The 15,759-nt window shown below is 38.2% G+C and overlaps 1 protein-coding gene across 1 annotated transcript in view; it reads right to left on the reverse strand.

Moving 5' to 3' along the window:
* DSCAM (DS cell adhesion molecule) overlaps positions 1-15,759 on the reverse strand; it is a 404,908-nt gene that overhangs the window by 127,234 nt on the left and 261,915 nt on the right. The window contains 1 exon segment of the mRNA XM_035896452.1: positions 15,316-15,489. Within this exon segment, the coding sequence (XP_035752345.1) occupies positions 15,316-15,489 (174 nt within the window).

Genomic DNA, 15,759 nt, shown 5'->3' on the forward strand with positions numbered 1-15,759 from the left:
TCCATGGTTTTAGTATCATTTCTGTTGTGCTTTCCTTGTAAACTCAATTTTGCTTTTCACTGCTTATAGCTTCCTGAAAAAAAAAAAAAGTTATATTTAGTTCCCCCTAAATTTGTCTTCACTCCTCTCCCTTAAGGCTGGCAAAATCCCACAGACAATTTTTTATTTGAATTTTCAGAAGGCTGTGTTTGAGTACACAAAATTGTTCATGGAGATATCTGCATTCAGAAACAGACACAAAAAAATAGCTGAGAGTGAAGGAAATTTCCAACCTGCCACAGGAAAACTGCCTATGATGTGTCTAAAGAGATTAGAATGAGACTGGATCCCTGTGAAGACATTTGAAAATATACTGCTTGCAGAAGCTACAACTGATAAAGGCTGGATCATGCTGAATCCTCCAGACAGATTAAAACAGGACAGGAGGGAAGTGGAGAACTGTGAGCAGACCTGCTCCTCCCAGCAGTCTCCAAACCACAAATTTTGAATGGGGTTCAGAGATGCAAAAAGCACTAATTAGGCTTTTCCAGAATAGGGGTGGTGGATATGTTCCTGCAAAACAAAATCAACATACTGGTTTTCTGAGAGATACCACTGCCTTCTGTTGGTTCCTTCTCTCTCCTTGTGGCACTGTAGGAGAGCAGTTTGGGAGACCCAAGCATACCTTTCCTGTCCAACTGCTTCATAACCACACAAGGTCAATCTCTTTGACTTTTCTGTCACCTCTTACATACTGTTTCTATAGAGCGAGTGTACAGATTATGTGATTATATTGCATAAATAATGATTTATATACCTAATTAACTTTGCTCTGAGGCTTGAAGTACGAAACACGTATGTACGTAGTAGCCCTTCCCACTCTGTAACTCCAGAATAACCATCACCGTATCTACTTCAGTGTGGACTACATTTTTTTAAGTTAAAGTGAATAAAATAACAATATGTATTTTCATGATGTAAGCTACAAAATATTTTAAAAGTCAAGAAATGCAGAATCTGAATTTCTGGAAAAATAAATTAGAGCACTGTTGATACCAGTTGACATAAGAGACACAATAAAGGAGTTAACTTTCAGAAGTCATCCTCTCTACCTCATAAAGATGTTATATCTGTATTTATACATGCATATTCCATTCTTGTACTGTTGTCCTTTAAAAAATGTTGTTGTGATTATATTAAAAATAAGCAAAGTATGATTATGACTGATCCTCCCAAACAAAGCTCCTGATTCAGAACCAAATGTACTTTTTCTTCTATGCAAATCATAAGGATTGGAAAGTTCTCAGTCTTGGTCTACAGGAACCTTTTATGAGTCTAAGTCGACAATTCACGTGTTATTCATTTAACTTTTCAACTGCAGCATCTTTTATAATTCTTGATTATAACATCCTTTATAACAACACATTTAAAGAAAATGCTTCCAAAAGGAGAACTAAAATCTATATATCCATACAAAACTAGTGGAGCTCTAGAAGCAATCAATGAATATATATTAAGTATTCCTATTGCAAGTAGATCACAGGTTTAATTCTGGAAAAGTAAAAACAAATGAAAAATTTTCAGGTAGTCAAAACAGGCAGTTGTATGAATAAATCCGATATAACGCAAACAGGCATTTTTGCAGGGGAAACATCACATGGCACACAGAGCATGCCAGACTTAAAAACTATTGCATGAAGGTTCTGAAAAGTCCTCTCACTTACTATCTTGCTGAAAACATACAGTGATGTAAATTAAAAGGATACAGAGTCCATATTTTAAATGTCTTTGGAGTACAAGAATTAAAGAAGCACCCCCCTCCAGATCATTATCTCAGCGATGACAAATGTGTCTGCCTGGGTATCCAATGGTACTTGGGGAAAACCTCCCACTGCTTTTATGGGGAGAGAAAAAAGAACATAGATCCCCCTGACTTGAACCAGTTAGATGGTTTATAACAATTCATATAGTATGACACTCCCTTTTCCCTTTTCTGGACATGAAAGCATGAAAGTAAGTTACCCTGGTATAAGAGTATAATTCCTCGAGGTCACTCACATTTCAGCATATATGTAACGTTCCTTAGGTTAGCTTACATCACACTGCATAAGAAACAGGTTAATGCACTGGTAAGTCAAGCTGTCTTGGTAAAAGCAAGCTGGAAATATATGATGTATCCCCTAAAAGTACTCTAACTCATGTGTGTTCCAGGCAAAAATATCCCTGGATGGTGCCAAGTTAAATCCCTGGGTCTTTCAAGCTCCTGCATTTCACACATAGAGCTTACTCATTCAAATGCAGGAGCCAAATTGAAATTTGTTTCAGTTTTATGATTTGGGTTTCATCTCTCCATTCACATGTCCCCTGTTTTTGAAAGTAATTTTAACTAAGCTGCTCAATTCTCGCTCCAGAAAACATGTCCATGTGAGAGATTCATAGTAATACAGCTAAGTCATGTTACCATTAGAATATGTTAGAATAATAAGCAAAACTGGAAATAATCTTGAATATGGACAAGATCTAAGGACCTTACTGGGAAGAAGGCAGAAGACAGCATGCATATATAGTGGTATATGCATATAAGCACATAAACACACAGTTTAATTGTAGCATCTGAAGAATTCACTGTGTATCAGCAAAGCCATGGTAGATCCCCAGGTCCACATGCCTACCCCACAGCAAATGGGAGGAAATTCAGCCTCTTTATTCAGCCTGAGTAATTATTTTGCATATCCCCCACGCTAGGTAGACACATGGACACCTACCAAAGCTCAGCAGATGCCAAGCCACTGGCTCATCCATGCTCACTGGATTGTACATTTGAACCCCCTCTTCCAGCAGGGAGGCTGATTTATTCTGCTACTGTACCTTAAAAGGTGAAATAACTAGATAGCTTATGCATTTTTGGAGGTCTACCAGTTTCACATTGAAGGGCCTAAGACCAAAAGGGGAGAGTATTAGCACCTCTGTGCAGTGAGTTGTTCTGGTGGGAATGCCAAAATACAGTAGATCCAGAAAGGCAGGGGTCACTCTAAGCAATCAAAACTCAGAAGTCCTTATTCACATCTGTCTCTCCACTGATGAGTTCCCTGAAATATGTCTGGGAACAGGCACAGATGCTACATGGAGTCAGCAAAATTCCTAAGGGCACCCAGGGTTGCTATGCACTCCTGTAATGGTCTTCCTCACCATTTAGGTGCGTGCCCATTTTCCTTAAAAGCTAGGAACTTCATTTAACTATTATTTAAATCTTAGAGATGGGCATTTAGCAAATGGTAATTGGATTTTCAACAACAATATGCAACGACTTATGAAAAGTCTGTTCTTCCTTATTTCAGCTTGGCAAGTCACCACTTAAAAATCTGATAGCAGGAGAATTTCCTTGCTGAAAGTATGAGTTTATGGCTCTAAGTACATGGCAAAGAGCCAACCTGTTCCAGTTGTAAATGCAACAGTTATGCTGCATTGCAAAGTAAGACAAAAATAGCGGAGCACTGCTTTCTTGTAGAGCACTTACAGTAATAGGCACTCATTTTAAAAGCCAGTTTTGAGAAAAGACCACAGAAGTGAAATCCTGCTGCACTATTGTGTATGTATATGTGTGCAATTACCAAAATCAATGACTAGTAATTAAAAGTCAGGAAAAATAACCCTCTAACAGATGGTCTTTCTACCGCTCTGAAGATTTGCAACAAAACGTACTTACATATTAGCTCTGTTGAGGTATTCTTTTTTCTGTCTCTGTCTCATTTTGTTGGTCACAAGTTTATACCAGCTAATTGTGAGAAAATACATTTGGTCCTTTGAAAACCTTTGTCCTTTGTGAGGAAAGAGATGGAAATAAGAGGGGAACAGGATTGTTTCTTTGGTACTTATCTCCCAGTATGACACATCAATTAGTAGAACAATGTTCTTGTTTGGTCATTGGTGATATGATTTAGGAGTTTATTTTAGCTAAAGGAAGAAAAGTTCAGAATGGGGAAACGGGACTGAGAATTTGCAGTGCTGACTGAAAGCCAAACTACTGACATCAACTGGCATTTTACTATTCATTTCCAAAGACTTACAACATTTGTTGGAACTTGATTACATTCACTTACAGAGCATGGCATACCATATATATGCACAGACTTCTTGAAAGTTTAAGCCAAATTTTAAAACAACAACAAAACCCTAAACCCAAATGAACTCCTAGCAACATATGTTTAAATTCCTCAATAGCCATCTGCTTTGCTAAGCATCTTTCAGCATGTCACTGATTACATGAAAGACAATTGTACACATAGTCTTTTTATAAATCAGGGTTCTGCTTTAAGAATGAAGGAATGGCTTCAGGAACTTAGTATTTAGAATGCATTTTTTTGAGAATGTTTCTTTAGGGATTAAATTTAATGCAAAAAATTTAATAGGAATGTCACAGACAAGAAGAATTGGATTTAAAGAAGGCGGGATTCCCATCATAGTTCTAAATTTCTTCTCTGCTAAAAAAATTAGATGTGTAATTGGTTTTTGCTGCAAAGATTTAAAATCGGTCATCTCCATCCAATCAGCCAAAGATCAATCATTTCACGTGTCCCTCTTGAACGCTGCATTACAGCTAAGCAAACAGCATAAGTACATTCAGGAAAACCCTATGCCATCTGACCACATCTGGCTGGGGCTTGTTCCTTTTTGCATTCTTTCTTCCAGATGAGCATCAAACAACATGTCTATGTGAGTGCCCATGTGTTCATGCACTTGTGCACACACAGATATCACTAACTGAGGCCATAAACTTACATGGATCAAACAGAGAAATTCTAGAGAAAATCTTGCTGGACTTTCACAGCATAATAGCATCACATGATATTTTGAAAAATTAAGTAAAAGCAGGGAGTTTAAACAACAACATCTTTGCCAATACCTGCCTGTGCTGGGCCACTTCCTTCATCACCTGAGAACACATCAGCTTGCACGAGAGAGTATGTCAGGGTGAAGACTCACAGCTACCATAGCTAAAACAATTTCACAACAGCAATCACATGGACCTACTTGTGCTGGCTCAGATGGCTCTGTTCTAATGTTCTGATAAATGCAGACAGTGGGCAACTATCTAAATTCTTAATGGATATCGTTGCTTACTCTTTGGCAAAATCAGCAGGAGGGTTTGCACATTTCTAAACAAGATAATGATTTTAATGGAAAATACTGTTTCAGAAGTAAAGATCTGTAGTTGGAACTTTAGCGTTTATTCCCTCCTTGAAGAATCATTTATCTTTTCTAAATTTGGTTGTGTGTTCATCTACATCCATACAGTTACACAACACTGCTTTCCCAGAGGCTACCAGGAGTTTGTCAGGTGGAAGCTGAGCACTGAATAAACGATGATAGAGAAGGTAAAATGAATTTCACAAAGATGTACATGCTGCCCAGACAACACAATTCCTACACAATCAAATATTCTAACTCAGTATGGAAAAGAAAACAAAAAGGGAATGTAAGACTAATTATTCTGTGGCCTGATGGAGACAGTTAAAAAAAAAAAAAAATGGACTGGGTTAGATTAATCATAAGTAATTAGGCCACCAGTAAGAGCTCATTCTTTCATTAGCTGCTGGTTTGACAGACCAAATCGATTCATTCCTTAACCCTGCAGGATCCTCGTAAGATTTATTTTAAAATGGAGCTATGTTTATTTAGTTTTCTATACCATGAAGGCACTCAGAAATCAATTGTTGTGACCATGAGTGGGCGTTTCCTTTTTTTCCCCAGGAAACATAAAAGCAACAGATTAAGCTATGTTCGAGCATCACATACCAAACAAATATCTGAACGAACAACATGGATGGAGCTCACACGCTGATGCAGAGATTGAATCTTAATGGTTAGGAATGCAATCCAAGGTGGAGGAAACCTGGCTCCCTCAAGGCGAATACATCTAGTCTGCAAAGAAAACCTGCATTTGAAAATCCTGCCTTCTGATTATACCTAACATGCACAGCAGAAAGGGGTATAGGAAGCAATGCCTTGATTTCTCCTGTATACAGCATCTTCAGCTTGTAGACAGCTCTTCTTCCTACCTTGCATTTTCTGTTCCTTTTCTATGCCCCTGAGATGTAAATGCAATTTTTGTTTTTATGTTGATTATCACAGAATCTATACACAGCACTGGGATTGAATACCGTCGTAGGATTTTCAGAAGGTTATGAACAAAGCTACCATGTAATTCCTGAAAAACTATTTTGAAGAGAAAAAGAAAGTACCTCAAAAAATTACACTTGCATTAAAAAAAGCTTAAAATTGCACGGATGGAAGCAGTTGTAAAAGATTGTCTTTGGCTAATAGCGACATTTGACATTATATTTAAAAAGAAATAAACTCTTTTTATCCAAAGCATAAAATATTTACATATAAACTACCTTTTTTACATTTTTCTTTTACAACAGGAGAATTATACAGGAAAATGTATGCAAATGATTTGGTGTCGGTGCTGCTTGATACTCAAATGTAGTTTATATCCTACACACTTTTTAAGATATTGTAAATATTTTTAAATATAATTCATTGTCTCTTTCATTTTTATGCAAAAGTTAGGCTTTTACATCAAATTAAAGCTAGAGAAGCAATCAGCCATAATAAATAAATAAACAAATAATTAAAAATAATCATAATCAGGTCATATGACAGCATTCAATAATAAAAAACAGTGAATAAGCTTTTGAAACATAGGTCTTGTGCTGAAGAAGACGTGCTGAAAAGATTGAAAATGCAGAAGAACCCCTGGTATGTAAGAAGAAATGTTGTAATTTAAAACTCTGTCCACTATTGTTGTCATTCAGATAGCATTCTGCAAATCCTAAACTCATATGAGTATAATAATGGGGAGCTGTGAAATGGAGAGATAGGAGAATGAATGTGGGATGGAAAAGGATTTAAACAAAAGGAGGAAGTCATGGCAGAGATATGAGGTTTTCAGAATGGCGACAGCAAGGAAGAGGAAGAAGCACCAGTGGATGTGAAGGGAAAATGATGAGACATGAGAATACTGCCCTCTTTGAGCCTAAGGCTTTATCCTGCTGTAACAATGTTACTTTGTAAATGAGATGTACCTTAAAGCTGGCATGACGAGGCACAGAGAAAAGAGATGAGAGGAAAGGAAAAGAGAAAGGAAAAGAGAAAGGCAAAACACAGGTACTCTAACAGTTAGCTTTTCTGAAGTGGGAATAGTCATGTGTGCTGCACCCACCCTCTAAATTCATTTACATCCCACTATTGATTTACAATGCTCTCTTGATTTAAGTTTATTTGATCTTTGTTAGTAAGATGTAGGCCCAACTCTTGATGACATTGCAAATATAAAAATAAGCAACAATAGATCATGCATGCGCTTCCTTCACTACAAGCCAACATTAAACCCAGCAAACACACTGCATACAGCCCCCACCCTACAAAAGAAATTAGTATATTCACAGCAGCATCTATATCTTAAAATGTTACTCAGGAAAATTATTTGGCTTAACAAAACAGAAGCATGAAAATAGAGGGACTTATATATACTATAAGCATTAAATGTCCCTAAGGAAAATATTCAAGAAAAATTATACTGTGTGTCTATATACATGCTGCATTTGAAATCACTGTGACTCTAGATAAAGCAGTAAACACCACTACTGAATTATGGGCATGGTTAGTGTTTAGTCATTACTCCTCTGTGCCAGGGATTAAAGGAAAAAAAAGAAATAACCTATCAGAACAATGTCCTAACACTATTTGTATTAAGACACAGTTTTGTGTCATAATTTACATAGTTTACTATTTTAAGAAAACATTAGAAAAAAATGAAAAAAAATCTTTTTTTGTTTAAGTGTGGTGTCGTCTGATGAGAATTTCTCAGACAAAAGTTCAGATTTAATTATGGTGTCTAGTCATTTCTCTCCTATATTCCAGTTCCAGGTTCATATGGCGAAGGTCACCAGAACCTCTAAATGCCATCACATCCAGCTTCAACTACTTAGTGCTCCACTGCCACGCTTCTGAATATGATGCTGTGAGTGTGCCTTGCAAAGCTGTTCCACCTGAAGGAGCTGCAGGTCGAGCAGTAACTTGCACCCTCGGATGGTCTCTGCCCACGCTCCCGAGCGAGGCTTTGAGTTGGCACAGAGCCCAGGAGGGGCACAGTGGCCGAGCTAGGAACAGGGCACACAACCTCTTTGCAGCCGGAGGTGGAAAGGAAGACAGCAATGAAGCTTCAGGATGGGCCATCTGTCCTAGAAAACTAGGAGGAGGAGTAATGTTTACTAAACTAAACCTGGTAGATGAGTAATGAGTAACTTCAAGATGAGTAATCTTGAAATTCTGGCTGTCGAGGGTCCTATGCTTACTGGCATGTATTTTCCATAAAACCTTATTGAGACATATTTTCTTCCGAAAGGGTATTCATTCACATTTCACGTGAAGGCAAGACTAAATCTGAATAGTTGTCTTTTAAATTCTCTTTCAAGAAAACAACCTTCCAAATCATCAGTAAGAATAATTTCCAGAATTTTTCATCCCAGATAAGAGCCTTTCAGGATTACCATTTATTATATTCTAGCACAGTAGGGTTTGCAGTATTGTGCTAGATACAATATACAGAAATTCGTGGGCTTGTTTTCTTGATGAAGGTTATTATGAATCGATCATCTATCTAGCTTGTATCAATCACTGCAACACCACCATCTCAACTGGAGGAGAGCAGAGCAGACATTATTTTCAAGTCTTGTTTTAGCAGAGTTCAGAGACATAGGAGCTGTACATCCTTGGTCTGAAATGTTGTCTGTTGCTCACAAGTCTCCTGACCACAGCTGGCCAAACCTGGACATAGAGTTCATTGCAATCTGAGAGCCATGTAAAACGTCCTCTGAATAAACTAGAAATTTAACAGGACAAAAGAGTTATAAAGATCAAGAAAGGAGGACATGCTGTTAAAATATCCATGGTTTGGCTGTGTTTAAGTACACTGAGCTGTTCATTAAATGGAGAAAATAAAACAGCAGCTAGAGTAGATACCTTGTGAATCCTTTATCTTATGAGGCTTTCTAGAAAAGTGAAGATGCGAAGGTATTTGAAAGATTAAATCATCACAACTTTGTTAAACTGGTTGTTTTTCAGGGAAGCCTCAATATTCTGTATCCACTGTGAAAATTTCAATAGAAAAAAAACTTACGAAAATAAACCTCACACATGCTTCCTTTTGAACGTTCCTAGCTGTGCAACATAAAGCTGAGAGAGACAACTATTCCGTAGAAAACAATAAATACGATACTGTTGATACAACAGGAAAAGACGCAGCAGAGCCTATGTGCACTTCCTAGCTAGCTGGAGAGAAAGCTCTTTCACCTTCCTGCTAGAAACATCGCTGTGCAGCCAGCCTTGAAGAAAAGAAAAAGAGCTGCTATATTCTTTTTCTCCTTGCACCCAATTAGAGAATTTTTTTTTTTTTAAAAAGAGGTAAGTCCTTACCCCCCCTCTTTTCCTCAAATGAGAGTATTGCAAAGATTTGCATACAAAAGCACTTGAGTATTTGTACTGCAGTACATCTGGCGATTATCTTACAAGAGAAAGCATTCGTTTTAGCCAATTGCCACAGGCTGGGCATTACTGAGAGAAGCAGAAAGCATTTGAATGTACAGAAGAAAAGGGATATTCCAGCTTTCTACCAGCTACCTTGAACATACTTCACGTTTAATTTCACCCTGTTGCCACAGGCACTGTGTTGTTATGACAGCTGATCTGCCATTGAATAGCTGTAAAGGAAAATCAACAAAGGATCGCTTCAGCGATTTTCAGTGCAATTTATTGGAGCTTGTATCTTGCGGCTGCTGCCGCCTGTTGGGGTAATGACACATGATGGGTAATTAAAGTGCAAGTCCCTAAATCAAAGCTGTGCCAATGGTCTGAAGAGGCAGAAAACAGCATTCAGACCCTGTTCATTTCTCATAGTGGGAGGACCTCATTAGGAAAAAAATGGGCTGTTTTACTAACAAGAGAAAGTACTTGTGTCTAGGGAGAATTTTCATGCTTCCGAGATTTACCGGAGCTTTCTTACAAAATCTTTTAGACTGTGCATTTAATGAAAATAAATAAGTAATTAAAACAGACAGAGAGCGTTACAATCCATTGCCACTGACTTGGAATTTAAACTGAGCTGTACTGTAGTTCATTCCCATCCTCACATTTAACACAGTTTTTGCCTTTGTTTGCGAAGAGATAGGTGGTGAAAGAGAGAGCTGCCTGTCATGAGGGTAAGGGCAAAGGTAGGCAAGGTCAGCTCACCAGCTCATGGGAAAGGACACTGGGGTACAAGAATAGTTTCTGTTCACTGAAATTATTTTTGGTTTTCTTTCCCTTTACCTTACTCTTTCATTCCGAGGAGATATGCAAGTACAGATTTTTACAAGCTACAGATTTTTACCAATTTTGATCAAATTTGTCCACTGGACAAAAATGCACTCTACCTGAGATGACCACAAAATAAGTATGAAGAAGCAAATAAATGAAAAAGCCCTTTGTTTAAAGGTGGCAGAATGCCAGAAGAAGAAAACTGTAAAATAGAGTACACAATCAGACCAGGGGACTTTGTTTTCTTTTGCCACAGAAAACACTATTTACAGACCACAGGACTGTGAAAAATGGAGCAAGGACAGATTAAGAAATATCAAAATAACAGGGCTCAGGTGAATTTGACATAATATGATTACTGTTCTTCCTATAATCATTTTTTTAAGGTATTAGAGATGGTGATTTTTGTCTTCCTTTGCAACATAGCACGGATAATCTATCTTTGCAAATGCAGAACAGTCAACACTACCCTTACTGACATCTTGTGGGACATACGCATCTTTAATGAGAAATTAGACATAAAAAAAGATAGCATCTGTGTATAAATGTTTTTCTTTTCAGACACAAGGAAAAGTAGCAGTTGGACAGATCTTGACATTCCTATATTCTCAACAAGGAATTATTTTCCTAAAGACTAAAATGAGCATTTAGAGGCACCCTGGTGAGTAGAGCACAGCGAGTTCTCCATCACAGCGTGCTGGCTTTGCTGCAGGTGTTGCAGCAAAGCAAACTCATTTGACCAGCCGCATGGGAAGTGTGCTTTCAACCTGCCCAGGTAAAGTTTCACAGAGGAAGCCAGGCGTAGACTTCTATCCATTTTAATAAACAAATGCTGCAGTGCTTCAGCCATATGGTGGAACAACTTTTAGCTAGCAGGGAAGGAAACAGCTTCACTAGTTTAGAATTCCTTTTCATAAGCACCTTTTGGGCTTGTTTGTGTTTATAACTACTGTTAACTTTGATTTCTTTTGCAGCTGTAGATAATTATGTGATCGGGGCCTCTTTGTTCCATGCATTGTCTGAAGATGGAGAGAAACAAGTCTTGCCTGGAAGAGGTCATGGTCAACATGGATAAGAGGCAGTAAAGGAGGCAGAGGCACAGAGTGGTGAATTACCATAGCCAGGACCCAGGGTAGATGTAGAAACAGGACATTGACTCACTTTTACACTGTGACGAGGCTTCCTTTCCCAAACAGCCTCTTTTTGTGTTCCACCAGCTCTTGTCATAGATAACAATTTTAGATTTTTTTTTAAAAAAAAATGTAAGTGGGGAAACTTAGTGTTAAAAGTATTAGCTGGGATTAGTACGTTCCTGCTGCAATGAGGTGGGGGCCTGACTGACAGCTTTAGATTTATGTATTAAACACATATAAGGCAAATAGTTAAGAAGCATATCTGAGAGGAAAGTGAATGAAGCAATTCTGTTTTCTTGGCAGACATAATTTGTTGGAAATACTTTGGTGATCAGATTAAAATTTCTCAGTCTCCTCATTGACATGAAAATAAGTGTTAGATTTAGGAAGGAGCAGAGCTAACATGACTGGATCCAACAGATTATTTACATAGGAACATACATACCTTAACGAAAGCTTGCTTTTCAGGAGAGAATTTTTTCACAATACCGTTCTACATGTTATATATAGCCCCTAAAGTGGAATTAGGAAGTGTGACGTTTATTCAAATGAAAGCAGGCAGGCAGTCCATTTTAAGCAGACATCTCTCCCCTTGTGACTTGCAGGCAACCTTTAAATAATTTTAGTTCTTCCCTTCATGTTAAAGGCTTATTACCTTTTATAGAAATTCTTTGGAAGTCTTCTCATCCCAAGCACCAGGAGTCATTTCTCAAGACAGCACTAGATTCCTTATTCCAGATCTCTCTCATAATTTTCTAATATTGTATGTCTTGGTGAATAAGGAATTAGAGAACTACTTATTCTTGGTTCAGAAGAAGAGAAAAAAAAAAAATCACTGATCATGATTTTTACACCTATTTCTTGAAAAGCAAGTGAGAAGTATAATAGCTGCTAAGTGAAGATTCTCTGCTTTCATGGCCGCCATTCTAGCCCTGTGGTTCCTGATTCAGCATTGACTCTGGACGCTCTTTCTTTTCATATTTCTGTTAGTATTTTCTTTTCCTCTCACCCTTTTTCTTTGCACTCCCTCCTTATACAATCTCCCTTCAACGAAGAAGTTGGACCACCTTCTTTGATGTGAAGGTGTCACACAACAAACACTGAGGCACTAAATAAATACGTGTCTGTCATTAACACTATTTTCTTCTTAGCATTAAGAGTCTTGTTAAGCAAGCCAACTTGGTTTATAGCTTGAGCTGGCTTTTCACTAAGAAAAAGTCTGTAAATTTTAGAGGTAGCAAGTCATGGAAGTATATTAGGTCAATGTTTATTCTGTCCACTCCTGAACTACCAAAACAAAAATTTGTCTACCCTCTTTTGATATGAAAGATCAATAGCTTTTCTGTTTACATACAGGTGATGCTGGAAATTCTGGAAGAGTAAAGCAGTCTCATTTAAGAGATTTGTCACAGGATCTGTGAAAGACAAAGCATTGTCCAGCAATGTTACTAACAGAGTAGGCAGAAACTTTTATCAAACGTCAAGGAGAAGACTCACCTGTGCACAAGAGGTGTTTTTTTTTTAAGTTTGCAGTTAGAATCTGCATACATGAGTATCTGTGGTACAAGGGACAGTTAAGAAGTGAAGGAGGCAGATGTAAAGGGACTGTTGCCATGTCTTTCTTTCTGAGAGGCAGCCTAGTTTCACAATCAGTGACTAAATCCACCTAAGACACTCTACTTTTTTATCATGTGATTTCAGCTACTGCTCATGGACAACCCACGTACAGACTGAAGGAAGGTGGGAAGCCAATTTCTCATAAGGAAGCCACAAGATGCACTAATGCTAATCTTTATGTTTTGGAAGGCTGTTTCTTACCAACTTTGTCACCCAGAAACAACTGCTTGGCCCAGGTCTCACCTTCTGCCTCTGAGTAAAGAAGGCATTTAGGGTGACCTCATTGAGCAGGATCAACTAATTAAGACCACTGTGAATTTCATGAAGGTTTTTATCTAGTAATAGGGCTATACCTGAGGACTAGGGTCCAGAAACAGGCTTGTGAGCAAGAGGGGAAAGGAGCCAGAATAACCACAGAGAAAAAAAAACAAACAATGAATGACAAGATACAGTACCAGAGAGAATAAAGGCAAGTCCAGGCCCTCACTCTGGAGTCACTCAACCTGACCAGGTGCAAGTGCTATGTGCCATAACCATGCCACCAGAACAGGCAATCCAGCTATACCTGAAGCCCACCATGGTACCCTTCTCCAAAGCAGCTTTGTCCTTAACGTGTGCTTGATTAAAGCTAAAGCTGTGCCTCGTCTACGCACGTACCGCACATTAACGGCGTTTGCTCTACCAGCTGTGCTGGGAGCAGTACGTGTGTTAGTGTGGATGTGTGAGGGTGTACAGACGTGCTTGCCTGCTATCTCAGAGCCGGAGGGTTTTTCATTAGATTAAAACAGCAACTGACTCTCCAGGGAAGCTCCTGCTCCTATTTGATAAGGGATGCTCTTTTATCACACATGAAACTGCATGCAGTGATCAGACAGGCAGTGTGCATAGCTGCCAACCAGAGCAAAGCTCTTTTCCTGTAGCATATTACAGCAGTGCATTGCTACTACAGTTGAAGATTGGCCCCAAAATGGCCAGTTATGGAAACCACAGAAGCTGGAACTTCTACTGATCCACAGAAAAAATATGCAATTAATGTATTTGCTTGAGAGGTTGGGATATCATGTTATTTTTCAGAAGATGAAGCCACTAAGGTAAAATCAGAGTGGAGAGGAAGAACATCTGAGGTATTCGGGCTTGCAAATCTAACTAAGTTGACACTCTTCCTTTCAAAGAACCTAGTTATTCATTCTCTGACATTCCAACAAATGAACAACGCCCCCAAACCTAAACATTAGTGGTCTAAAGTATAGCACTCCAATAGAGAATAAGTTGGATTTTCCTTCCTTCAGGATAAAAAAAAATCTTTTTACTTTCAAGGGCAAACCTTTTTCAAGCTAATTGACATCTCAGAACTTCAAAGCACTCAGTCAATCTTGAAAAATCCTACACACATGAAAGTGCATGGCTTGGTGACATCCTACTAGACCTCCTGGTCTAGTAAGTCATCCAGGAACATTTGGCATGCTGAAGTGTCAATAGTCTCTTTTTTCTCTAGTGAGAAATTATATTATGTCTACAGCTTTTTTTTACATACTATGTCCTCTATAGTCTCACCTATGATCATGGTTGAAGGAGTTATAGCTAACATACACCTAAAAACTGGATTGCTTTTGTCTCTTGTGCCTAGAAAGTACAGGTGGGTTGAGGTTGTGTATGCACTCCAGATGCAACAGAATTAAATGCATTTTCTGAAAGTTATCTTCCAGTGGCTAAGTCAAAATGACTACTGTGGCTGTATCTATAATATCTTATAGCATCTTGTGGTATCTACTGTAATTCTACCTATGGTATCTATCTATGGTATCCTGAGAATTGATTAAGGGACTTTTTAATCCATTTTTTCTTCAGCTTCTGAGATTTGTAACAGTTGCTGTGGGTATTTCTCTTTTTGTTATTGTTTTTTTACCCTTGACCAAAAAATTTTCTTACTTCTCCTTCATTACTCAGCTGTAGCTCATAGACATGATACAGATTTTTGAAATGAGATGTTAATCCTTTTGATCTTTAAGTCCCCTTTTCTCCCTCTACTAAACAATATTTATTGTTAACCATACTGAATTCCAGGTGCTACCACACGCAGATGAATACCTACACGAAATTAAAACCAACAAAACCAACCTCTCCCCTCTTTCCCCTCCTCCCCTCCCTCCAAACTAAGGATGCAGTAGACAAGCCTTTTTTACTCAGTGATAATATCTGGATCACAGAGAAGTGTTTTAGTTCTTACTTTTAACAGTGAGGTACATGGACTTGCTGACGTCTGCTCCCACATCATTGCTGACCTTGCAGAGGTAGTATCCACTGTCTTCTTCCAGCACATGTTTAATCAGCAAAGAGCCATTTGTGAGAAGCTGGATACGACCGTTCAATGCAATCGGCTGGAACTGAGGAACCCCGGCACCTAAAGCAGAACCCCCACATAAATAGGTTAGTTAGGAAGGAAAGCATCTCTCTTTTTTTTTTTTTTTTTTTTTTTTTTTTTTTAAAATAAGTCTTCCTGTTCTTAGAGGCTCAATTTGATTAAAATATGAATGGTTTCTGACATCATCAGAAAAACCAGAATGGTTCTTTGCCAAAACTGAATTCATTAAATGGAAAGAAGAAAGACTTTTGGAATGTAAGAGTAGCAATGATTTACCCACGTTAAAGGTAAAGGGGTAAAAGGAGCATG

The sequence above is a fragment of the Egretta garzetta genome, unplaced genomic scaffold (genome assembly GCF_000687185.1).
Source record: "Egretta garzetta isolate BGI_Z169 unplaced genomic scaffold, ASM68718v1 scaffold45, whole genome shotgun sequence".
In the NCBI taxonomy this organism is placed as follows: Eukaryota; Metazoa; Chordata; class Aves; order Pelecaniformes; family Ardeidae; genus Egretta; species Egretta garzetta.